A 25876-nucleotide genomic window follows, 5' to 3' on the forward strand; every position below is an offset into this window, starting at 1 on the left:
GATACCAATTGTTAGGATCGAGAGCACTAAGAGGGGGGGGTGAATTAGTGCAGCGGATATTTTTCAGCGATTAAAAAAATGAAAGCTGCGTTCGTTCGATAAAGACTATTTTGATGCAAAAGCCGATTCTAAGATTACTTATGATTAAGTGCAGTTTACGTTTAAACACAGTTAGCGTCTAAACGCAGTTTGCGTCTAAATGCAGATTGCGTCTAAACTCAGATTGCGTCTAAGCGCAGTTTGCGTCTTAGCGCAGATTGCGTCTAAGCGCAGATTGCGTCTAAACGCAGATTGCGTCTAAGCGCAGATTGCGTCTAAACACAGTTTGCGTCTAGGAGCAGTTTAAGCAGAAGTATAAAGACAATGTGCTGCTGTTGTACAGCTCAAAAAGTAATCTGCAAAAAACAGATTTACGTCTAAACGCAGATTTACGTCTAGACGCAGATTTACGTCTAAACGCAGATTTACGTCTTAAACACAGATTTACGTCTGAACTTTGAAACTCGTTTGTATACTCGCAGAAGGCAGTATGCAGTTGAAATCAAGACGTAAACGTGAACTGAGATCTGATGATTGTGCGAGGAAAGCCGATTTACGTCTAAATGCAGTTTTACGTCTAAATGTTGAAACTCGTTCGTAAAATTGTAGAGGACAGTTTGCAGTTAATAGGATCAAAATGTAAGTGTAAACTGCAAAGAAACTCGTTCGTAAAAGCACGGAAGACAGTTCTGCAGAATCAAACGTAAACGTAAACTGTAATGTACGAAAATACGAATTTACGTCTGAATGCATATTCGGAAGAACATCACTTAGAACTTGTTCGTGAAAGCGCAGAGAGCAGTAGTAATGAAGGAGCTTTGCAGTAATGATAAAGTGCTCAAAAATAAACGCAAACCAGAGATTTAGAGTGGTTCGGTCAGCCTTGACCTACTCCACTTTTGGCTTCCTCCACCGACGAGGTCGCCGACGTCAACTAGGGGCCTTCCTTCAATAGGCGAAGGCCAAACTGCCCTTTTACAGTTTCTCTCCTTTTGACAGGCTCAGGAGACAACCTTTACAGACCTTTCTCTCCTCACTTTACAACTGAAAACTTGAAGAACAGAAGGAGGAGACTTAAAGGCTTTACAACACTTTTGAGCTCTTAGAATCACAGAAAAGATCAAGATTTCGGTGTAGGTCTATATCTGTTCAGTGCTGAATGGGTTGGGAATTTATAGGCCCCAACCCAATTCAAATTTGGAGCTCAAAACAATCAAATCCCGGAATTCTGGGATCAGGCGGTTGCACCTCTTGACTGGAGAGGTTGCACCGCCTGGCAGAGCTCGAAGACCGAGCTCAGGCGGTGCTACCTCTCTGCCAGGGAGGTTGCACCGCCCAGTCTTGCTCGAAGACTGAGCTCAGGCGGTGCCACCTCTCTGTCAGGGAGGTTGCACCGCCCAGTCTAGCTCGAAGACTGAGCTCAGGCGGTGCCACCTCCCGGCTGGGGAGGTTGCACCGCCCAGTCTCGCTGGAAGGCCTAGCCCAGGCGGTGCCACCTCCTGGCCTGGGCGGTTGCACCTCCTGGTGCAATCAGGGTCCGAATGGTTCATTCCATTCGGCCCAATTTCAATCTTTCAGGGGCCCAATTGCCCCAAGATTAAGCCAATGGGATCACCTCCCATTTTCCAACTTAATCAACATGCTAACTACGATTAAATCTAAGACAACTTCTGCAGCTTTGCTTCGGTGCGTCAATCGCTCCTTCCGGCGAGTTTCCGGTGAACTTCTGTCGATCATCCGATGAACCCTCGGTGATGCTCCTGCGGACTTCCGGCAAACTCCTGGACTTTGCGACGATCCACTTGGCAAGTTCCGACGAGCTTCGCTTGGCAAGCTTCTGGACTTCTCGGATCTGTTCTCGCAGAACCTCCGACGACCGTCCGAACTTCCGTCGAACTCTCGAACTCCTAACGTGATCATGAACTTGACTCCGGCGTAACTCCTGCTGCTTGTCTATCTTTCATCGTAGTTAATCCTGCACACTTATCTCAACACATAGATTAGACAACAAATGACAATTGACTTCATCATCAAAATCCGAGATTCAACATAATTGAGAGGGACATTCATGTAAAACCTACCTAAGCCAACCCCTCTTAAAGAGGTGAAGAGGCTGGCTAGGGTTAGGAGGTTGTTTCTTAAAGATGAATTAGGAGTTGTAAAGGAATAGGAGTCTTGAGTAGAAGTCCTATTAGGAGTTGGTTAGAAGTAGGAGTCTTGAGTAGGAGTCCTATTAGGAGTTAGGGTTTAGAAACCCTATAAATAGCCATGTATTCCTCCTCTTTTGATAAGCAATAGATGAATCTTTTTTGCAGCTTTTGAGCAACAACTTGGAGGGAGGAACCCCTATAGAGTTCCAAGGAGGCCGATCCCCTAAAGAGATCAACCCCAAGTTTAGAATCTGCAAGGGTTCTAACATCTTGTATCAGAGCAGCATTCTTGGTGTCTCGCTGCCCTTCCATAGCCATCTATCAACCCTCCACAACCGCCCAAAGCAATTCCCACATTTTCTTAAGAGATCGTTGCCAAATTCCGCCGTCATCTCCACCACCACGGATTATCCTTTAATCTCCCCGTGAATTGCAATAGGTTCTAGTTTTCTACCTTACTGCTGCTGCAATTTAGTTATCCTTATTTGAAAATCCCAAAAAAATTATTCCTATATTTCTGCATAAATTTTTCGTCATAAAGTTTTCATCTCTACGACGAAAGATACATTGCAGAATTCCAACCATATAGCACCGTTTGTTTGATCTTGCTACTACGTTTTTTCTATCCAAATCTCTACGAAATTTTTATGACATCTTTGACATTTCCTAACAGCAGATTTCTTTTGGTTTTGTAAAAAAATTCTCAATATAAACCATTTATATTTTACGTCTAATCTGCTATACTTGAAAATCTACATTGTAAAATTTCAGCCGCATAGCACTGTTTATTTGATCTTGATACTATGTTGTTTCTATCCAAATCTCTACAAAATTTTTATGATAGCTTTGATACTTCCTAACAGTGGAATTTTCTTTAGTTTCATCAAAAAATTCTCAATATAAACCACTGAACATTTACGTCCATTCTGCTATACTTAAAAATCTGTGCTGTAGAAAATTTCAGCCGCATATTGTTGCCTTAACCCATCTATTTGCAATTTTTTTTGAATGAAATTTCTTATACACTTCATAGATAATCTTGGCTTCTATCTAAGATTGATATATTAAGAAATTCATCTCTAAAAATGATTTTGTGTTACTGTAAATTTTCGTCGTAACCCGTTGAAATTTCTCGATGAGAATTCTGCAATCGTAACTTGCACCAATTTCCTTGCTGTTATACTGTCAAAATTTTCTTGATTAAATTAGATATCCTTACTGTCATATAAACTATGATTTTTCTATCAATTCCCTCCTTAATTCTTTTAAGTTTTTGGTGGAAATTACATCGAGAAACCGTTGTTTCTTCGACGACAATTCTACTCTTACAAGACAGCACATACTTGCTGCAACTTCCACTTATTTCTATGAAACTTTTGCTACCATCTACCACAGATCCAAAACTTTCATCTACAGCCCTAAAACTCCACTAAACCACACCCTCAAACTGCACCCAAAATAGCCACAAAACAAGCCTAAACCGTAGCCTACATCCACCAATCTACCAACCCTTTCGACCATCACCTCTCTCAACCAATACATGCCTTTAACCCAACAACAAAAGAGAGAAATTAACATCACATATTTGGCGGCATATACTATGGCATCTGAGGAGGTAATCAATACTAAATTCGAAGCCTTTGATGCGCGAATGGAGGATAAGATTCGGACGCTCTTTACCGAACTCAGATTGGGCCAACCACTAAGCCCGAAGAAACCACATTAAGGAGAGAGCTTTGCCCAATCGCACCAAGCCCAAAGATATGACTTCTAAAAGAGGGGAAGCTCTATGACCAACCCCAACTATCCATGCATAAGAGTGGACTTCCTAGATGGGAAGAAAGAGACCCGATTGGTTGGATCTCGCGCGCGGAGCGATATTTTCGGTACCATAAAATCGTAGATGCATCTATGGTGAAAATTGCAGCTATACATCTTGAAGGCGATGCTATACAGTGTTTTGACTAGTTTGAACATACTTATGGAGTCCTTTCATGGTGACAATTCAAAGAAGGATTGCTGATCCGCTTCAAACCAACCGATTATGAGAATATTGACGGACAACTAGCAGAGATCCGACAAACCTCTACCATTCAGGAGTACCAAACCAGGTTTGAAAGGTTATCTAATCAAACTCATGATTGGTCTCAAAAACAGCTATTGAGGACCTTCATTGAGGGCTTGAAGCCGGAGATCCGAGGAGAAGTTAAAGCGCGACAACCATATACGCTTATGGCAGCCATCTCTTTCGCATGACATCAAGAGGAGCAATTGAACCATGAAACTCAGAGGACTAGGGTCGCTCCTCAACCAATAATATTGAAGCCTTCAGCCCGCCCTACTATCGACCAAGTCCCTACACCAAAGAGGTTAACAAGAGAAGGGCTTCGGGAGTGATATGCGAAGGGGTTATGTTGGCATTGTGACGAGTCGTGGAGCCGTGAGCATCGCTGTAGGAAAGGGAGACTTCTTATGATTGAACCAATAGAAGAAGAGGTCATTGAACATCTAGAAGAGAGCCTTGAACATGAAGAAGAAGATGTAGAAGAAGAGCCACAACCGATCGAAGTTACGGTACATACACTAGCCGGCTACCCAAACCCGCAAACGATAAAAGTTGGAGGCCTTCTCAAACAACAACCGATCACTGTTCTCATCGACACGGGCAGTACTAATAACTTTCTAAATAGTAAGGTTACCATCCAGATGGCCTTACCTATCGAGAATTGTAATAGGTTTGACATTAAGGTCGCCGATGGATGGATTTTGAAGTATGATCATAGGCGCCCGCAAGTGAAACTGTTGCTGATCATGAGGCCTTACCAAGAGATAATTGCATATTTATTCCTTCTCCCTCTTGATGATTATGAGGCCATGCTCATAATTAAATGGTTGACAACATTAGGTGATATTTCTTGGAATTTTATGCAACTAATTATGAAATTTTACAGTAAGGAGAAACAGGTGATACTGAACGGGAAACGTGGGGGTGACGTAACGACGATTTGCACACAACAAATGGAGAAGGTTTTGCATAAAGCATGCAGCAGATTTTTGGTACAACTTGAGCAGCAAACTAAGGGAGAGCCAATAGAATTTGAAGATCCAAACCTACTTCCTTTGCTTGCTAAATTTTCAGATATATTTGACGAATCGTACAACCTACCTCTTACCCGTCGGCATGATCATTATATAACGATTCTTTTAGGAAAACCTCCAGCAAATACTCGACCATATCAATATCTACATCTCTAGAAGGATGAAATAGAAAGGATTGTAAAATAGAAGCTCAAAATAGGAGTTATTCGGCCAAGTTGCAACCTCTACTCTTCACCGATGCTACTTGTACACAAGAAGGACGGAACATGACGAATATGCGTTGATTACCGAGCTCTCAATGGCATAACCATCAAGGACAAATACCTTATTCCAATAGCAGATGAATTGATAGATGAAAGGGAGCATAAATCTTCACAAAGCTGGACCTTTGATTCGGGTATCATCAAATATGAGTGTGCGAAGAAGACATACCGAAAACCACATTTTTAACACACAACAACCACTACGAATTTTTGCTTTCTTCAATAGAAGGTGGAATATCTTGGGCATATCATATCAGAGGAAGGTGCGATAGTGGACCCCTTCAAAATTGAAGCAATGCAAAATTGGCCTACTCCGAGGAACATAAAATTGCTACATGGCTTTCTGGGTTTAACTGGCTACTATCGTAAGTTCGTGAAAAATTATGGAAAGATCAATGCACCACTTATTTTCTTACCAGAAAAAGATGTCTTCCAATGGTTAGACAGAGCCTCCACTGCCTTCGACAAACTTAAGGTAGCCATGACGACGACGCCGATGCTAACACTACCAGATTTTAACCGACCCTTCATTATTGAGGCCGACGCATCTAGAGTCAGAATTGGAGTCATTCTCATGCAAGATGGTCGACCACTCGCATACACTGGCAAGGCATTATCTCCCTGCCATCAAAATAAGTCAACATATGATAAGGAGATGCTCGCCATTGTGCGCGTAGCAATGAGGTGGAGACCCTACTTGATTGGTCGACGATTTCAAATTAAAACTGACCATAAAAGCCTTAAGTACTTTTTGGAGTGAAAGATATCATCCCCTGAGCAGCAAAAATGGGTAACAAAACTTCTTGGATTTGATTATGAAATAACTTACAAAAGGGGAAAGAGAATGTTCTTGCAGATGCGCTTTCGCAGCTACCCGAGCAAGCTGAAGTTTTGGCCATTTCACTTCCGACCAGTGACATCCTTGAGGATATTAAGATGGAATGGCAGAAAGATTCAGAGACTAGTAAGATTATAAAAAAATTAGAGGAAGCACCAAGCTCCGTGGCTCATTACAATTGGGACTCAAAAGAATTACACTATAAGGGACGTATTGTGCCTATGATAAATTCTACTTGCATCTTCACGAGCAAATTTTGGACAAAGTTATTCCATATGCAGGGTACTAAATTGAAAAGGAGTACGGCATATCACCCACAAATCAACAACTAGACAAAAGTTATAAATAGGCGCTTGGAGACAGCCCAAAGCCACCCACCAAATATGACTATCCAAGGAGAACTCCAGACCCAACCAAGTGCCATTATTGATCAACGGATCGTGACTCGACGACGACGACTCACTACTAAAGTGCTAATATAGTAGGTAAACCTACCAACAGAAGATGCCACTTAGGAGAACTATAACGTCTTGAAGATCAAATTCCCAAAATTCATGAATCGTTAGCCTCGAGGACAAAGCTGATTTGAAGAGGGTCTATTAGGACTCTAGCTAGGAGAGTCCTAATTGAGAGGGACATTCATGTAAAACCTACATAAGCCGACCCCTATTAAAGTGGTAAAGAGGCCGGCTAGGGTTAGGAGGTTGTTTCTTAGAGATGAATTAGGAGTTGTAAAGGAATAGGAGTCTTGAGTAGAAGTCCTATTAGGAGTTGGTTAGAAGTAGGAGTCTTGAGTAGGAGTCCTATTAGGAGTTAGGGTTTAGAAACCCTATAAATAGTCATGTATTCCTCCTCTTTTGATAAACAATAGATGAATCTTTTCTGCAGCCTTTGAGCAGCAACTTGGAGGGAGGAACCCCTATAGAGTTCTAAGGAGGCCGATCCCCTAAAGAGATCAACCCCAAGTTTAGAATATGCAAGGGTTCTAACAAGCCCCTATCCTTTTCGGTAATTCTAATTAACTCACATATAGTGCTATCAAAGATTTGAATTTGTGTTCCTAAGAGGTAGGTAGTTAAGCTATCATTGTCCACACATAAGTTTGCGTAAAATAACCTAACTAACATAGGATAAATTGGTTCATTGATTTGTAGGAGAGGTAAGACATCTAAATGTGTAAACCATCTAATGGGTTCTAGGTTTCCAAGTTTGCCCTTATGTATTGTTCTTATTTCGAAATTAGGAAACCTAAGAGCTACTTCATTAGATCTAAAAAGGTTTTGGTCATAGGAATCTCCTTCCACCCTCTTTCCCTTTGGTTCTTCATGATCTCTTAGGAGCCATATCTAATCAAGATGATAGATCATGAAGAAACTATAAAGAAGAGGCTAAGGGTGAGAGAGGAAGAAAGAAAGATTTCATCGAGAGGAAGAAAGAAAGATTTCAGATCTTACCTTATGGAGATTTCCGCGAGAGGTAGAGAGCTTGATCAAACAAGAATCCCTCTCTTAGGCTTCTAGAGATTAGAATGAGGGTGAGAGAGGTTTAGAGGGTTTTGTGGGAGTTCTAGGGAGGGTTCTCACGGGTTGGGGGCGGTTCCACCACCGACCCTAACTCATCTACTTATATGAGGATTCTTGGGTGGTGCCACCGCCAATCCGAGTGGTGCCACCACTTGAGGACTGAGCGCCCAGGCGGTGCTACCACCAGTTCTGGCGATGCCACCGTTGGCGTGCCAAAAAAACATTTTCTTTCCCTCCTTTTTTTTTTGTTTTCAAAGTGTTTGATTCAAGATAGGATAGGGTCTTGGATTGCTCTTTAAGATGTCATTTGGAATCGAAAAACAAAGAAGAAGTCAAATCCACGAAAACTGGAAAGAGGATGAAAAATTTCAGAAAATACATACAATCAAGCTCATTCACAAGGACAATTTAACATGCCTAGTTCCCTTCTAATAAAGCCAATTTAATCTTCATTTAAGGCTTTTGTAAAAATATCTACTAATTGATGTTTTGTGTCAATAAACTCTAGAATGATATTATTGTTAAGGACATGATCGCATATAAAATGATACCTAATGTTAATATGCTTAGTTCTAAAGTGTTGAATTGGATTTTTGGTAAGACAAATGACACTTGTATTATCACATTTTATGGGAATGTTCTTTAAGTAAATTCCATAGTCTTCCAATGTATTCTTCATCCAAACAACTTGTGCACAGCATGCACTTGCAGCTATGTATTCGGCTTCTGCCGTAGATAGTGCAACCGAATTTTGTTTCTTGGAAGTCCAAGAAACAAGTGTATGTCCTAAAAATTGACATGTTTCAGATATGCTTTTTCTATATATCCTGCATCCGCCAAAATTGGCATCTGCATAAGCTATTAAATCGAATTTATCGGATTTCGGATACCACAATCCTAAATTGGGAGTTCCTTTAAGATATCTAAAAATTCTTTTAACACTTTTAAGATGAGATAATTTAGGATTAGATTGAAACATAGTGCAAAGTCCTACACTAAATATGATATCTGGTCTAGTCACAGTGAGATAAAGTAGACTATCTATCATTCCCCTATACGTTTTTTTATCAAAGTTTTCACCATTTTCATCCATATCTAACTTAGTGGAAGTACTCATAGGAGTGTTTATCGCTCTTGAACCATCCATGTTAAATCGTTTTAACAATTCTAATGTATATTTAGATTGATTAAGAAATATGTCATCACTAAGTTATTTAATTTATAATCCTAAAAAAAAAGGTTAATTCACCCATTAGACTCATTTCAAATTCATGACTCATACACATGGCAAATGATTCACATAGTGATTCATCCGAAGAACAAAAAATAATATCGTCAACATAAATTTGCATAATAAAAAAATTATTTTCAAAGTATTTGATAAACAATGTAGTATCAACCTTGCCTTTGGTAAAATTATTTAAAATAAGAAAGGAACTAAGCTTTTCATACCAAGCTCTAGGAGCTTGTTTCAAGCCATAGAGAGCCTTAGTCAATTTGAATGCATGATTAGGAAGAAGAGAATTTTTAAATTTGGGAGGTTGTTCGACATATACTTCTTCGAAAATAAAATCAATCAAGAAGGTACTTTTGACATCCATTTGAAATAGTTTAAAATCATTACTACTAGCATACGGAAGGAACATCCTAATGGCTTCTAACCTTACCACAGGAGTGAAGGTTTCTTCGTAGTCGTTACCTTCTTCTTGGTTAAAACCTTTGGCCACTAGTCTAGCCTTGTTTCTAACCACGATACCGCATTCATCTTGATTATTTCTAAAGACCCATTTAGTACCAATGACTAAATGGTCACTAGGTCTAGAAACAAGCTTCCATACCTCATTCCTCTCAAATTGGTTCAATTCCTCTTGCATTGCAATAACCCATGAATCATCTTTCAAGGCTTCATCAATGCATTTAGGTTCAATTTAAGAAAGGATGGCAGCATTAGCATAAAAATTCTTAAAGGAAGAACGAGTTTGAACCCCTTTTGATGTATCTCCTATAATTAGCTCCTTTGGATGAGCATCCACATACTTTCATTCCTTAGGTAAGGAAGAAGATGCATCCAAGTTGCTATTTTGAGGAGGGGGTTCATTTAAATTCAAATTATCAAAACTAAGATCATCATCAAAATTATTTTTATTTAACTTAGAAATTTCATTAAAATCTACATGAATAGACTCTTCTATAACTAAGGTTCTTTTGTTAAAAACACAAAAAGTCTTAGAAATGAAAGAGTAACCAAGAAAGATGTCTTCATCAGATTTGGCATCAAATTTTCCTAAGGCATCCTTTTAATTCAAAATAAAGCATTTGCAACCGAAAACTTTAAAATAAGAAACATTTGGTTTTTTGTTATTCCATAATTCATAGGGATTTTTTGATAGAGATGGTCTTATTAGAACCCTATTCATGATGTAGCAAGCCGTATTAACGGCTTCGGCCCAAAAATACTTAGGTAGACTATGTTCATTCAACATAGTTCTTGCCATTTCTTGTAGAATTTTATTTTTTCTTTCAACTACTCTATTTTGTTGAGGATTTCTCAGAGTGGAGAAGTTGTGGTTATATCCATTAGATTCACAAAAACTTTGGAAGTTATAGTTTTGAAATTCGTCACCGTGATCACTCCGAATTGATGAAATCATGAAGCACTTTTTGTTTTGAGTAAGTTTACAAAATTTAAAGAAACATTTGAAACAATCACTTTTGTGAGCCAAGAAATAGGTCCAAGTGTATCTACTATAGTCATCTACAATTACAAAGGCATATTTGCTTCCTCCTAGACTCGTCGTGTCAATTGGTCCAAATAAATCCAAATCGATCAATTGTAATGGTCTAGTGGTGCTAATTTGATTTTTTGGTTTGAAACTAGTTTTTATTTGTTTACCTAGTTGACACGCATCACATACTTTGTCCTTAACAAATTTCATATTGGGAATCCCTCGTACTAATTCTCTAGATGAGATCTTAGATATTAGTTTCATACTTACATGGCCTAATCTCCTATGCCAAAGCCAAGCATCATCATTTAAAGTGGAGAAGCATATTTCATTACTCAGTTCATCAAGGTTGATGGTGTAGACATTATTTTATTTTAAAGCAATTATTGACATGTTATTGTTTGGTTTTTCAATAATGCACACATTAGATTCAAATCTAACGATGTAACCTTTATCACATAATTAACTAATACTTAAGATATTATATTTTAATCCATCAACTAGCAATACATCATCAATTGAAAAACTTAATTTGTTACCTATGGTTCCCTTGTCAATGATTTTGCCTTTGTTGTTGTCTCCGAAGGTGATGTGCACTTCTTCTTTGCTAGTGAGCATAGAGAAATAAGATGGATCTCCAGTCATGTGTCTTGGGCATCCACTATCAAGATATCATCTCTTGCTCTTAGCTTGTGGGTTTGTCTACAAAAGAGGATGATTTTTAGGTACCCATTTGATTTTGGGTGCCTCAAAAATTGATCTACCAATTTTGTTATTCATCATTGAACTATTTATAGTTCCTTTAGGAACCCATATCAACTTATATGGACTAATTTTCCTAAATAGACATTTGTAAGCAACATGTCCGGATTTACAACAAAATTTGCATTTCAAATGAGGTGAAACATGTAATGTGGGTCCTTCAATGAAAGTGATAGGATTTTGGTGAGATCCTCTCACAAAACCAATTCCACTTCTATTTACCACATGACCCTTGCTTGCAAGGATCATGTCCAAGCCCTTACTATCGACCTTAAACAAGTTTAAATAGTAAATTTTTACTTTTTATTGCTTCTAAGTGTTCACACTTAGAGCATGGAGGAGTTTGAAGACTATCAAGCTTATTTTGTAGTAAGACATGCTCTTTCTTTAATAGATTGAACTTCTTACTAATAGTTCTACACTCATCAAATAATTCGTGAAAAGCGATAGAAAGTTCATCGAAAGATAAATCTTCATTAATTAAATCATATACCTCTTCTCCAAAAGCCATTAGCACGAAGTTTGCCTCCTCTTTGTTGCTAGCTTCTTCACTTTCGGAATCACTTGAATCGTCCCAAGTCGCTTTTAAAGCTTTCATCTTCTTCGGTTACTTCTTATTGTCTTGGGAGCATTCATTTTTTAAGTGCCCCGGTTTCTTGCATTCGTAGCATATTACTTGATCCTTTTTATATTCAAGTTTATTTTTGGTGTTATTTTTAAATTTATTCTTTCTTATAAATTTTTTAAATTTTTGAGTTAAAAGTGCAATGTCATCGTCATTATCCTCATCACTTGACGTTCCTTTCAAGTGATCTTCTTGTGTTGTAAGTGTCACATCCTTCCTATTCTTTGGAAGGGGATTCTCAAGCTCTTCATGAGCATGGCACATCATTTCGTAGGTCATTAGAGACCCAATAAGTTCTTCGATAGGAAATGTTTTAAGGTCCTTGGCCTCTTGAATGGCCGTAACTTTTGGATCCCAACTTTTTGGAAGGGATCTTAATATTTTAGTTACTAGTTCAAAGTTAGAAAAACCTTTACTAAAAGCTTTGAGTCCATTGATGACATCCGTGAAACGGGTGTACTTGTCTCCGATGGACTCACTTGGTTCATTCGGAAAAGTTCGTAAGAGTGCACAAGAATGTTGATTTTGGATTCTTTCACTCGGCTAGTGCCTTCATGAGTGACCTCAAGAGTTTTCTAAATATCAAAAGCCGAATTACAAATTGAAACGCGATTAAATTTATTTTTGTCCAATGCACAAAACAAGGCATTCATAGCCTTTGCGTTTAAAGCAAAAACCTTCTTCTTCGATTCATCACATTTGCTCATCGGAAGAGAAGATTTTTTAAATCTATTTTCGACAATAGTCCAAAAGCTTGAAATCCATGAAAATAAGAAAAATCCTCATTCGAGTCTTCCAATACGTGTAATCCGACCCATTAAACATAGACGGATGTGTCATAGAATGACCCTCATGCATGCTAGAGTAAGCCATCTCTCTTGGGTATTAAACCAAATATGAGAGTGAGCCTAGCTCTAATACCAATTGTTAGTATCGGAGCGACACTAAGAGGGGGGGGTGAATTAGTGTAGCGGATTAAAACTCGTATGTTTGAAAATAATTTCGTAAATGTGTAGAGATTTCGATTCGACAAAGAATAACTTAGTAAAAGTAGCTCGAGTAAAGTAAGGAGATGAAAACCAAAAGCTTGCTGCTAAGTAAATAAAGGTTTCAGAAAGTTAAACACTCATATATTCAAGGAACACAATAATTTAAAGTGATTCGGTCAAATGACCTACATCTACTCGCAAAGCCTTCTTCGATGAGGCTCCCAACTTCCACTAGCAAATCACTTTGAAGGGGAAGGACCAAATACCCCTCTTACAACCTTTTTATAAGTGGTTCACACTCTTACAGATTTTTCAAAGAGAAAGAGGGAGGTGAACACTTAAGCTATTGAAAAAACAAGACTTTGCCAAAGACTTTGCTAAGGATTTTTCTCAATTTCTAACTTCTCAAAAGGTGTCTTCTGCGCTGAGAATTGAGGGGTATTTATAGACCCCAAGAGAATTCAAATTTGGGCTCCAAATTTTGAATTCCTTTAGGTTCACCGCTCGACCTTTCGGGTGCTGGGCGGTGCCACCACCTAGTCCGACGTTACCACCGCCCGATCCTTCAGGTTCTGGGCGGTGCCACCGCCCGTCCTTACGAGTCACTAGTTGGGCTCCAAATTTGGCCCAAACCAGTTCATATTAGGGCCCAGTTGGCCCCTAACCAAGTTATAAGATTAACTCTTAATCCTAACCCTAATTACATGCAAACTATGAAATTAAGACATAGTCCTAAGCAGGTTTTTAACTGGCAACGTCGAGTTTCCTTCTTGCGAGCTTTCCGGTGATCTTTCGACGGACTTTCGATACACCCTCGGATTTCTTCCAGTGGACTCCTAGTAGGCTCTCGATCTTGCAGCGAGTTCAGCGAGTCTTTGGCAAGTAGCCAAACCTTCTCGGTGATCTCTACGAACCTCTGATGATCTCTTTGGCGGACTTCCGAAAACTTTGGCAAGTCCCCGATTTCTTCTCGGTTGGTTCCGGCAGCACTTCCGACGAATTTTCGAACTCTCGGCGGACTCTCGAACACCCATCGAACTTGATTCCGGTAGACTTGCTTTATGTCTTCAAGCTATCGTAGTTAATCCTGCATACTTAACTCAATAATATGGATTAGATCAATTAACCCATCAATTGATTTCATCATCAAAATTCAAGATTCAACAGCAATCTCAAGAGAAGCAAAAGTGCTATCTTGCCTATCTCAAGAAGCAAAACATGCTAACTTACAAAATTTACGATCTTGCACATCTTCAAAATTAATGATGATTTGATGATTACGCATATTATAAGTTGATGAACAAATTTGCTAAGTTATATGTTATAAAGCTTGCATGATGATAAATCTTGATATTATGTTTTTCATGCAATAATTTGAACTTATATCAGAAACACTTGATAGTTGGAACTTCTCCTTTTTGTTGATGATAAAGGGGGAGAAGTATGATGATGTTATGCATAAGTTTTATGATAACATGTTGCTTGGATTTTTGAATCCAAGAGTTCTATCAATATGGCATATTGATAGGGGGAGTTTGTTTAAACTTTAGGAGTTTAGTTTAACTCTGTCATTAATTGGTTGTCATCATTAAAAATGGGGAGATTGTTGAATCTCGTATTATGATGATGAAACCAATTGATAAGTATTTATAATTTGATTTACGTTTTGAGTGACGCAAGATGCTTTGATCAGGATGAGACAATTAAAGTAGGAAGAATCACGTTGAGCCGGAAGAAAACGTGTCAGAAGATTGGATATCGGGCCGGAGGATCGATCGACGTATCGACAAAAGGCTTCGGGTCATGGATTCGGGCATCAGGCCAAGAAGAGTGGATATTGTGTCAAGGATATTGGAGTTGTAGAGTCAACTGGCCGATTGGGCAATAGGCCACAAGAGAGGACGATGCACCGAAGAATCGGATGAAGCGTCGATGGATAAATGACATACCGGACAACATGATTCATGCTTAGTAATAATTGTCTAGATCGAAGTATGTTTTACATGTGCAGGATTAACTATGATAGCAAGGCATGAAGCAAAATGAAGTCCTGGTGTTAGGACTCTAGCTAGGAGAGTCCTAATTGAGAGGGACATTCATGTAAAACCTACCTAAGCCGACCCCTATTAAAGAGGTGAAGTGGCCGGCTAAGGTTAGGAGGTTATTTCTTAGAGAAGAATAAGGAGTTGTAAAGGAATAGGAGTCTTGAATAGGAGTCATAATATGAGTTGATTAGAAGTAGGAGTCTTGAGTAGGAGTTCTATTAGGAGCTGGTTAGAAGTAGGAGTCTTAAGTAAGAGTCCTATTAGGAGTTAGGGTTTAGAATCCCTATAAATAGTCATGTATTCCACCTCTTTTCATAAGCAATAGATGAATCTTTTCTGCAGCCTTTGAGCAGCAACTTGGAGGGAGGAACCCCTATAGAGTTCCAAGAAGGCTGATCCCCTAAAGAGATCAACCCCAAGTTTAGAATCTGCAAAGATTCTAACACCTGGTATCAGAGCAGCGTTCTTGGCATCTCGCTGCCCTTCCACTACCATCCATCAACCCTCCACAACTGTCCAAAGCAATTCCCACAATTGCTTAAAAGATCATCGTCAAATTCCGCCATCATCTCCACCACCGTGGATCATCCCGTGAATTGCAATAGGTTCTGGTTTCCTACCTTACTACTGCTGTAATTTAGTTATCCTTATTCAAAAATCTAAAAAAAAAAAAAAATTGTTCCTATATTGCTGCATAAACTTTTCGTCACAAAGTTTTCATCTCTATAACAAAAGATACATTGCAGAATTCCAACCGCATAGCACCATCTATTTGATCTTGCTACTATACTTTTTCTATCCAAATTTCTACAAAATTTTTATGACATCTTTGACACTTCCTAACAGTGGATTTACCTTTGGTTTCATCGAAAAATTCTCAATATAAACTACTGATCTTTTATGTGCAATCTGCTACACTTGAAAATCTATGCTGCAGAAAATTTCAGCCGCATATTGTTGCCTTAACCCATCTATTTGCAATCTTTTTTGAATGAAATTTTTTATACACTTCATAGATCATCTTGGCTTCCATCTAAGATTGATCTATTGAGAAATTCATCTCTAAAACCGATTTTGTGTTGCTGTAAATTTTCATCGTAAACCGCTGAAATTTTTCGACGAGAATTCTACTATCGTAACTTGCACCAATTTCCTTGCAGTTATACTGCCGAAATTCTCTTGATTAAATTAGACATCCTTACTGTCATATAAACTGTGATTTTTCTATCAATTCCCTCCTCAATTCTCTCAAGTTTTTGGTGGAAATTACATCGAGAAACCATTGTTTCTTCGACGACAATTCTACTCTTACAAGATAGCACATACTTGCTGCAACTTCCACTGATTTCTATCAAACCTTTGCTGCCATCTACCACAGATCCAAAACTTTCATCCACAGCCCTAAAACTCCACCAAACCATACCCTCAAACTACACCCAAAACAGCCACAAAACAAGCCAAAATCGTAGCCTACATCCACCGATCCACCAACCCTTTCGACCATCACTTCTCTCAACCTATACATGCCTTTAACCTGACAACAAAAGAGAGATCTTAACATCATAGATTTGGAGGCATACACTATGGCATCTAAGGAGGCAATTAATGCTAAATTTGAAGCCTTGGAGGCACGAATGGAGGATAAGATTCGGACGCTCTTTACCAAACTCAGATTGGGCCGACCACTAAGCTTGAAAAAATCATATCACAGAGAGAGCTTTGCCCAATCGTACCAGGCCCAAAGAGATGAGTTCCAAGGGAGGGGAGGCTCTATGACTGACCCTAACTATCCATGCATGAGAGTGGACTTCCCTAGATGGGAAGAAGGAGACCCGATTGGTTGGATCTCGCGCACGGAGCGATATTTTCAGTACCACAAAACCGCGGATGCATCTATGGTGAAAATTACAGCTATACATCTTAAAGGGGATGCTATACAGTGGTTTGACTAGTTTGAACATACTTATGGAGTCCTTTCATGGCAACATTTCAAAGAAGGACTGCTGATCCGCTTCAGACCAATCGATTACGAGAATATTGACGGACTACTAGCAAAGATCCGACAAACCTCCACCATTCAGGAGTACCAAACTAGGTTTGAAAGGTTATCTAATCAAAATCATGATTGGTCCCAAAAATAGCTACTGAGGACCTTCATTGAGGGCTTGAAGCCGGAGATCCGAGGAGAAGTTAAAGCGCGACAACCGTTTACGCTTAAGGCAGCCATCTCGTTCGCACGACATCAAGAGGAGCAATTTAACCATGAAGCTCAGAGGACTAGGGTCACTCCTCAACCAGTAATATTGAAGCCCTCAGCCCCCCCTACGATCGACCAAGTCCCTACACCAAAGAGGTTAATAAGAGAAGAGCTTCAGGAGCGATATGCGAAGGGGTTATGTTGGCATTGTGACGAGCCGTGGAGCCGTGAGCATCGCTGTAGTAAAGGGAGACTTCTTATGATTTGAACCAATAGAAGAAGAGGTCATTGAATTTCCAGAAGAGAGCCTTGAACATGAAGAAGAAGATGTAGAAGAAGAGCCACAACCGATTGAAATTACGATACATACACTAGCCGGCTACTCAAACCCGCAAACGATGAAAGTTGGAGGCCTTCTCAAACAACAACCGATCACTGTTCTCATCGACACGGGCAGTACTAATAACTTTCTAAACAGTAAGGTTACTATCCAGATGGCCTTACCTATCGAGAATTGCAACAGGTTTGACGTTAAGGTCGCCGATGGATGGATTTTGAAGTATGATTGTAGGTGTCCGCAAGTAAAACTGTTGCTGATCATGAGGCCTTACCAAGAGATAATTGCATATTTCTTCCTTCTCCCTCTTGATGATCATGAGGCCATGCTCATAATTAAATGGTTGATGACATTAGGTGATATTTCTTGGAATTTTATGCAACAAATTATGAAATTTTACAGTAAGGAGAAATAGGTGATACTAAATGGGAAACGTGGGGGCGATTAACAACGATTTGCACACAACAAATGGAGAAGGTTTTGCATAAAGCATGCAGCGGCTTTTTGGTACAACTTGAGCAGCAAACTAAGGGAGAGCCAACAAAATTTGATGATCCAAATCTACTTCCTTTGCTTGCTGAATTTTTAGATATATTTGACGAACCGCGCAACCTACCTCTTACCTGTCGGCATGATCATTGTATAATGATTCTTCCAGGAAAATCTCCAGCAAATGCTCAGCCATATCAGTATCCACATCTCTAGAAGGATGAAATAGAAAGGATTGTAAAAGAGATGCTCAAAACAGGAGTTATTCGGCCATGTTGCAGCCCCTACTCTTCACCGGTGCTCCTCATACGAAAGAAGGATGGAATATGACGATTATGTGTTGATTACCGAGCTCTTAATGGCATAACCATCAAGGATAAATATCCTATTCCAGTAGTAGATGAGTTGCTAGATGAAAGGGAGCACAAATCTTCACAAAGCTGGACCTTCGATCCGGGTATCATCAAATACGAGTATGCGAAGAAGACATACCGAAAACCACCTTTTGAACACACAACAACCACTATGAATTTTTGCTTTCTTCAAAAGAAGGTGAAATATCTTGGGCATATCATATCAGACGAAGGTGTGGCAGTAGACCCCTTCAAAATTGGAGCAATGCAAAACTGGCTGACCCCGAGGAACATAAAATTGCTATATGGCTTTCTGGGTTTAATAGGCTACTACTGTAAGTTCGTGAAAAACTATGGAGAGATTAGTGCACCACTTACTTCCTTGCTGAAAAAAGATGTCTTCCAATGGTCGGACAGAGCCTCCGCTGCCTTCGACAAACTTAAGGCAGCCATGACGATGACGTCGGTGCTAACACTACCAGATTTCAACCGACCCTTCATTATTGAGGTCGACGCATCTGGAGTCGAAATTGGAGCCATTCTCATGCAAGATGGTCGACCACTCACATACACTAGCAAGGCATTATCTCCCTCCCATCAAAATAAGTCAACATGTGATAAGGAGATGCTCGCCATTGTGCGCGCAACAACGAGGTGGAGACCCTACTTGATTAGCCGACGATTTCAAATTAAAACTGACCATAAAAGCCTCAAGTACTTTATGGAGCGAAAGATATCATCCCCTAAGCAGCAAAAAATGGGTAACAAAACTTCTTGGATTTGATTATGAAATAACTTACAAAAGGGGAAAGAGAATGTTCTTGCAGATGCGCTTTCGCAGCTACCCGAGCAAGTTGAAGTTTCGACCGTTTCACTTCCGACCAGCGACTTTCTTAAGGATATTAAGATGGAATGGCAAGAAGATTCAGAGACTAGTAAGATTATAAAAAAATTGGAGGAAGCACCAAGCCCCATGGCTCATTACAATTGGGACTCAAAAGAATTACACTATAAGGGACGCATTGTACTTATGATAAATTCTACTTGCATCTTCACGAGAAGATTTTGGACAAAGTTATTCCATATGCAGGGTACTAAATTGAAAAGAAGTATGACATATCACCCACAAACCGACGGCCAAACGGAAGTTGTAAATAGGTGCTTGGAGACAGCCCAAAGCCACCCACCAAATATGACTACCCAAGGAGAACTTCAGACTTAGCCAAGTGTCATTATTGATCGACAGATCGTGACTCGACGACGATGATCCACTACTGAATTACTAATATAGTGGGCAAACCTACTAATAGAAGATGCCACTTGGGAGAACTATGATGACTTAAAGATCAAATTCTCAAAATTCATGAATCGTCAGCCTCGAGGATAAGGCTAATTTTAAGAGGGCGGGTTTGTTAGGACTCTAGCTAGGAGAGTCCTAATTGAGAGGGACATTCATGTAAAACCTACCTAAGCCGACCCCTATTAAAGAGGTGAAGTGGCCGGCTAAGGTTAGGAGGTTATTTCTTAGAGAAGAATAAGGAGTTGTAAAGAAATAGGAGTCTTGAATAGGAGTCCTAATAGGAGTTGTAAAGAAGTAGGAGTCTTGAGTATGAGTCCTATTAGGAGTTGGTTAGAAGTAGGATTCTTAAGTAAGAGTCCTATTAGGAGTTAGGGTTTAGAATCCCTATAAATAGACATGTATTCCACCTCTTTTCATAAGCAATAGATGAATCTTTTCTGCAGCCTTTGCGCAGCAACTTGGAGGGAGGAACCCCTATAGAGTTCCAAGGAGGCTGATCCCCTAAAGAGATCAACCCCAAGTTTAGAATCTGCAATGATTCTAACACTCGGAGTCAAGGACGCGATTTCGTTGGGAGTTTGAGAGTTCATCGGAAGTCTAGACGTTTGTCGAAAGTTCTACAAGAATCAACCGAGAAGTCCAGGAGCTTGCCAGAAGAAGCTTATCGGAACTCGCCAAGAAGATCATCGTGAAGTCCAGGAGCTTGTTGGGAGATCATCGGAAGTTCACCGAAAGATCGTCGGAAGAAACCAAGACCTAGGGACTTGTTTAGTTAAAGTATGCCTTAGATTTCATAGCTAGCACGTAATTGGGAATGGATTTGGGCCAACCCAATTAGGGGCCAATTGGGCCCATGTAAGGATTGTGTTGGGCCCAATGAAAGGCCCAAACAGTGACCCAAGAGGTGGCACCGTCATAGCATAGTCTCCGTGACTATGTCAGGTGGTGGTACCGCCCAAACACAGCCTCCGAGAGGCTACAAGCAATGGTACTACCAATATGGGCGGTGGTACCGCCTAGCACAGCCTCCCAAGCAATGGTACTACCTAGTACAGTGTTAGTGTCAGATTGACACTAGTGGTGGTACCGCCCAGCACCCAGGAAACCCGAGATGAGATATTTTTAGGCTCCAAGTTTGAATCAACTTGAGGCCTATAAATACCCCTCTCATCCCTAGTTAAAACACACAAGAGTAAAAAAGGAAAGAAACGCTACTGCAATCTTGTGTGAACTCCTCTCCTTCTTCTAAGTGTTATAATAGTTTGAGAGAGGAGTAAGTGGGGGTGTAAGGGTTATCTCCTAAACCCGGTAAAAGGAGAATCGAGTTGTAAAAGGTGGTTGGTCTTCGCCTATTGAAGGAAGACCGATAGTGGATGCCGGTGGCCTCGACGGAAGAGGAATCGACGGAGTGGATGTAGGTCATGACGACCAAACCACGATAAACTTGGTTTACATTTCGTTTTGAGAAATTTACTTTACTATAAACTATTTTACTTGCTTACTGCCTTCAATACTTTTATGAATACACTTTGAAGTTAAGTTTCCGAAATCAATTTTCAACGTATGAGAGATTTTCCAAAATCGATGTTATTTTACCATTGTACTAATTCACCCCCACACCCCCCCCCCCCCCTCCTCTTAGTGCCGACTCTTTTCCTAATACAATCTTCGCACGATGACAAACATAATTTATGGGAAATTTGGGGATTTTATTTTTATGTTCTTCGACTATGTATGTGATGTTACCACACAGATTTCCCTACAATTTTATCACTTTATATTACATGTTGTATGAATATATTGTGATGTCCATGGATCTATGCAATGTGAATCAAATCATGATGAGATCACGATAATGAGACCGATTCACCTTTAAACACAAATCGTAAATAATTCCGGTCATAGGTTACTTAAGAGGGACATTGAGATAATCGGACAAATTTGTGTGTTATATATCCATCCATATGATGAATGCATTTGGTCTCATAGCTACTCATGTGGGGACACTAGGGATACAGTATAGGTGCTCATTGGAGAATAAGTTCACTGATTGATTCGCTCACTGAATATTAGATGATTGATGATGCCTTCTTATCACACAATGATTATGTCACCCCAGTGGTGTATCTAGTACTTAGATTTGAGACACCAAGGATGTCCTGTATGAGTACTCTACTCTTTAATATCGGACTTATAGGTTTGGAGGTTTCAAATCTAGCACAGTCTATCATCAGGAGTAGTAGCCAACCTTATGAGGGCTATCGAGTGTCGAGAGAGGAGGATGCTTGACCTCCTTCATCCTCTCTAACAGATCTGTGGGAATTCAGGGATATACGATCTCCCTAGGTAACACAACTATCTCACGTCTGGTTTTCAATTTTGTGGATTTTGCATACCAATCTTCGCATGACGACGAACACATCTTTGGAAAATTTGAGGATTTTATTTTCTATTCTTCCGCTGCATATATGATGTCACCTCCAGAATTTCCTACACCACCGCCCAAACCACTTGGGAAGCCAAGCCTCAAGTAGTTCTATAGCCTAGCCTAGGCGGTGCCACTACTTAGTGTGACTCCAAGTGGCTCAATAAACTATCTAACCGGCCCAATTCAACCCTGTTTTGGGTCCAATTGGCTCCTAATTGAGTTAGTAGGATTTCTTTCAAAACTAACTCAAATTAAAGTCTTAAAACTATGATAGTTAAGGTTAAACAATTACAATGCAAGCAATCCTAGTTGATTGGTACATCAATTGTTCATCCGAACTCCCGATGAAAGTTCTGGTGATCTTCCGACGAGCTTTCGACGAACTCCCGGCGATCTTCCAATGAGTTTTCGGTAAACTCTCAGCGAACTTTCAATGCATCATCCGAACTTTCAGTGTTTCCCATGATTCTTCCGATCCGATGCCTGATCTTTGACTCCGGCCCAACATTCAATTCTTCTTTAATTGTTTTGCCTTTTCATGATCGTAGTTAATCCTGCATCACTTTTCTCAACATATGGATTAGGTCATTAATTCATCAATTAATTTAATCATCAAAATCTAAGATTCAACAAATGTGTCAATGGATCGGGCAATATGCCGAAGGAGAGGACGTACGCCAAAAGTTCGGAGTTGTCAATCCTTCGAAGTTCAACTCCGACAACAAAACTCAATTTAATAATACAAAGCTCAATGATTTGTCAATCCTACGAAGTTCAACTAAAGTTTAGCTCGATAATTTATCCTTAGACCAATTGTCTCACCTAGGTCATCAACCAAGTCATTCTAAAAGGGTTAAAAAAGTAGATTGTTGGAGTGAAAGGTACTTGGGAAGACAAACTACCAAGTATCTTGGTGGTGCATTGAAGAAATCGAGTCTAGAGATCTCTCTCGACTTCGATCTTCATGTAAGTGGTACCTCGAAGATTCAGTATTTTCATCTCGGAGACACCCAGACAACCTTGTCCATATAGGCCTGGACCATATCGAGTTGATCAGGACGTCAACTTCTTCTCATAACATAAATCTAACTAGTTGTATTTGTGGTATGATTTTTCAGATTATTTGATATATTATTCTATATTGTAGGTTTGATAGTTTTGGAAATTTTCAGAAATACATATTATTTTATTCTCTATTTTCCATAAAAATTATTTAGATGGTGCCAATAAAATTAATGTATTTCTTTGAAGTTGTCTTCACTATAGTTATTATTTGCCTCTGTTATATTCTTATTTCGGGAGTCGGAGACCAAAAGGGCAGCCTAATGTTTTAGGTGGTGGAGATGGCCGCAGAGGTGAGCTCCTCGGCGCGGACGCTGGCGGGATGCAAGGAGGAAGGGGAGGGCGAGAGGGAGCTCGTCACGCGTGACCTGCTCGGCGGGGAGGTGGGTCTCGAGCTTCAGGTCCCGACCGCCGGGGAGAGTCGCCTCGATCTCTCGGTATGTCGTTGTTCATAGCTCTATCCATCTCGCTTCCTTGCGACTGGGACCGGTCGACCTCCTCTTACGGTACCTGAAAATCTGGTCTTTCTTGTTGATCGAGGCAATTTGCCGGGATTTGAATTGTTCTTGAGAATCAATTGCGAACCTTTGCGTCGGTCATTCGAATCTCGTTCTTGATTGGCTTTTCGAACACTCCGGTAGTAAACCCTCGATCTCTGCGGCGCGAAGATCTTGATTCTCGGATCACCAACCTTTGCACCCGCTCGAAATCCTCGTTCCCTTTGTCTACTCCTCTGTTTCCTTTTCGTGGGGAAAAGGAAAAGGTAATCTCTGGTTTCCTTGCCAAGAATCAAAATTTCCCCAAATACCAATGTAGAAATCGTTGGTTTGGATCATTTCTCGGCTCAAAAGATGAGCTTTTGCGTCGTTCTTGCTTCAGTTCGACTAAGAAACACCCCGATTTCCATGGTTGCAGTCGGGGAAGACGTACCTCCAACAGCGCGAGCGCAGTCCTGCCACACGCAATCTGCACGACCTCAACCTCTCCCCGCCGTCGCCCTCCATGGCCTCCCTCGGCCTCAAGCTGGAGGCGGCGACCTCCGCCGTCCACGTCGAGTACCAGAGCGTCTGCACCCTGGAGAAGGTCAAGTCCGCGCTGGAACGGGAGTCGCGCCTCGTCGCCACCACCGAGCCCCTCTTCCCCCGGCCCGACGGCTTCTCCCCTTCCCCGCCGTTCACCTCCTCATCTACCAAGCGGCAGGCCGAGGACACGGGCGGGCGGGTTATGGCGGTGGCGGCATGCCCGGTGTGCCTCCTCTACGTGCTCATCTCCACGGTGGACCCGCGGTGCCCCAGGTGCACGGCGCACGTGCCGGTCAACGGCCCCAGAAAGAAGCCATGCATCGACCTCAATTTCTCCCTTCAACCTGGGAATCACGATACACATTAACACACGGCAAACCTGTACATCACATTGATGAGCAACTGGCGATGGAGTAAGAAGGCAAGGGCGAGCAAGAGATTGAAGCTGATTCAATGCCCGAGCGGATCAATACAAGCAGAAAACAACAGAGACAACATAGCCATTTCTTAATCTTCTTTGTCTTCTCTCTCTTTCTTTTTCCACGAATGGTTGGTGGTGCATGCTGGTGCAGGCAATAATTATTCTGGTGTTCTGTGGGCATCAACTCTCTGTGACATGCATCGACCTGAGGTGCAGTGGAAGCAGTAACAGTAAATGACACTGTAGCAGTGTCAGCATAGTGTCATACTTGGCAAGCTGGACACTTGCCAGGCCTGAAGGGTTCTTATCCTGCCTACTATTTGTTGGTCAGACACATCAATAACATGCATAGCATGTTATCTTCATACAGACACTGTGTAAGTAATCATTATTAGTATTGATTATACTCGCAATTAATGGTTTGCTTTATCTGCTTCCTCTCATCGACAATTAATGAGCAGTCTCCATCTCGCACATTCAATGCGACGCAATTATAGCTGTTGCACGTGGAGCATCCATTAGGATAATAATAAGAACAATTAAGATGACAGTGTTCTCTTTCTCGGGAGATAATTTTCATGTATATGATTGCAGAAATAAACAAATGATCCAGTAAATCATTGTTGATATGCTGGGGACTTAATTGATTCAATCTCTCAGTCAATTGTGCTTTGGTGTATATGTCTATCCAATCATGTCTTTTGTGCCTCCGAGATATGGATTTTTTGTTGACTTCTTTTAAGCCATCAGATCGAGAACAAACGTTGCGAAGGATGATCTGATTGCTTACAGTTCTCTACATCGATCTGCCACTGGGAAGCCTATAGAGTCTGAGCATATTGATGTCGTCTTAGTTTACTCATTCTTTTTAGTCGGTCGTCACCTTCTCAATTAAGATGATGACCTCAATTTGTTCACCTTTTTAGAAAATTTTTATGCAAAAAGCTTTAGTTAGAATTAAAATATAATGATATCATACAATAGTATTATGACGACATTATTAAATCGGATCATAGTACATTTGACATCATGAAACCTTCATAAATCTATATTTGACGAGGAAGAGATAAGTTGAGAGGGTATCCATAGTTATTGGGGGCACACACCACTAGCTATGATGTATAATTACTGGATTATTTGAATGGCTTTGTGAACATAACATTGCGGTAATCCCATCTCTTCCCTCATGTAGAGCTCCCCACAGAACC

The 25876-nt window shown here is 40.4% G+C and overlaps 1 protein-coding gene across 1 annotated transcript; it reads left to right on the forward strand.

Moving 5' to 3' along the window:
• Positions 1-23444: 23444 nt before the first annotated feature.
• On the forward strand, positions 23445-25097 carry LOC103973450 (uncharacterized). Its single transcript, XM_009388015.3, has 2 exons — positions 23445-23662; positions 24141-25097. Exons 1-2 carry the CDS (start codon positions 23507-23509, stop codon positions 24612-24614), a joined length of 630 nt encoding a protein of 209 aa, XP_009386290.1. The 5' UTR covers positions 23445-23506; the 3' UTR covers positions 24615-25097.
• The last annotated feature ends 779 nt before the right edge of the window (positions 25098-25876 follow it).

The sequence above is a fragment of the Musa acuminata genome, chromosome BXJ2-4 (assembly GCF_036884655.1).
Source record: "Musa acuminata AAA Group cultivar baxijiao chromosome BXJ2-4, Cavendish_Baxijiao_AAA, whole genome shotgun sequence".
Taxonomy (NCBI): Eukaryota; Viridiplantae; Streptophyta; class Magnoliopsida; order Zingiberales; family Musaceae; genus Musa; species Musa acuminata.

Bases quoted from the DNA above. Each gene is read 5' to 3' on its own strand.
- LOC103973450 (XM_009388015.3), top strand. From the start codon at position 23,507: ATGGCCGCAGAGGTGAGCTCCTCGGCGCGGACGCTGGCGGGATGCAAG. The intron at 23,663-24,140 runs GTATGTCGTTGT...CCATGGTTGCAG, and splicing joins AGAGTCGCCTCGATCTCTCG to TCGGGGAAGACGTACCTCCA.